This window comes from Lepidothrix coronata, unplaced genomic scaffold (genome assembly GCF_001604755.1).
Source record: "Lepidothrix coronata isolate B3197 unplaced genomic scaffold, Lepidothrix_coronata-1.0 Scaffold4158, whole genome shotgun sequence".
Classification (NCBI taxonomy): domain Eukaryota; kingdom Metazoa; phylum Chordata; class Aves; order Passeriformes; family Pipridae; genus Lepidothrix; species Lepidothrix coronata.
The window spans coordinates 1-1065 of record NW_016694338.1 but is presented as its reverse complement, the minus strand read 5'-3'; the positions used below and the strand labels follow the sequence as shown (position 1 = coordinate 1065).

Genomic DNA, 1065 nt, shown 5'->3' with positions numbered 1-1065 from the left:
TTGGGTCCCTCCTGGATCCCCGGGAATGGGGGTGTTGGGTCCCCCCTGGATCCCTGGGAATGGGGGTGTTGGGACCCCCTGGATCCCTGGGAATGGGGGTGTTGGATCCCTCCTGGATCCCCGGGAATGGGGGTGTTGGGTCCCTCCTGGATCCCCGGGAATGGGGGTGTTGTGTCCCTCCTGGATCCCTGGGAATGTTTTTTTTCCCTGCTCTGGTCACCAGGATCCCAGGGAATGGGGGTGTTGGGAATGGGGTATAGGGACCCCCTAGATCCCAGGGAATGGGGGTGTTGGGACCCCCCTGGATCCCTGGGAATGGTTTTTTTTCCTGCTCTGGACACCTGGATCCCCGGGAATGGGGGTGTTGGGAATGGGGGTGTTGGGTCCCCCCTGGATCCCCGGGAATGGGGGTGTTGGGAATAGGGTGTTGGGTCCCCCCTGGATCCCTGGGAACGGGTTTTTTCCCTGCTCTGGTCACCTGGATCCCCGGGAATGGGGGTGTTGGGACCCCTCTGGATCCTTGGGAATGGGGGTGTTGGGTCCCCCCTGGATCCCCGGGAACGGGGGTGTTGTGTGTGTGTGTGTGTGTCCCCAATTCCCACCCCCCTGTCCCCCCAGGTGAACTACACGCAGCCGGTGGTGGCCGTGCAGTTCCCCAACGCCACGGCCAACGTGGATCACCACGTGGAGTGCCGGCTCAACGCCGCCGGGCTCCGCACCGACGACGAGCGCGACAAGTTCGCCGGGCGCGTCGCCTTCCGCCTCCGCATCAACCGCGACTGACCCCCGGCCCCCCGCGCCCCCCCCGTAGCCCCCCGGCTCCCCCCCGTCCGCCGGCGCCCCCCCGTCGGGTCTAATCGCCCTCCCGCCGCCGCCGCGTCCCCCCCGGCTGCCCCTAATGTGAGGATAATAAATGTACATAGGTATTTTTTATATGATAAATCTATTAAACGGTGCAGTAGGGCCCTGGCCGCTCCCCTTCCCTCCCTCGCCCGCCCCGGAGGTCGGGGTTTCACCTCAAACTTTGCCTCCGTTTTGTGCGCCTGAGGTGGGTTCGGGGCGCGC

At 65.2% G+C, this 1065-nt stretch overlaps 1 protein-coding gene across 1 annotated transcript; it reads left to right on the top strand.

Annotated features, from left to right (window-relative positions):
• The first annotated feature begins 280 nt into the window (after positions 1-280).
• On the top strand, positions 281-1007 carry LOC108492004 (sodium/potassium-transporting ATPase subunit beta-2-like). The gene has a single exon (XM_017803786.1). It carries the CDS (start codon positions 493-495, stop codon positions 781-783), a length of 291 nt encoding a protein of 96 aa, XP_017659275.1. The 5' UTR covers positions 281-492; the 3' UTR covers positions 784-1007.
• The last annotated feature ends 58 nt before the right edge of the window (positions 1008-1065 follow it).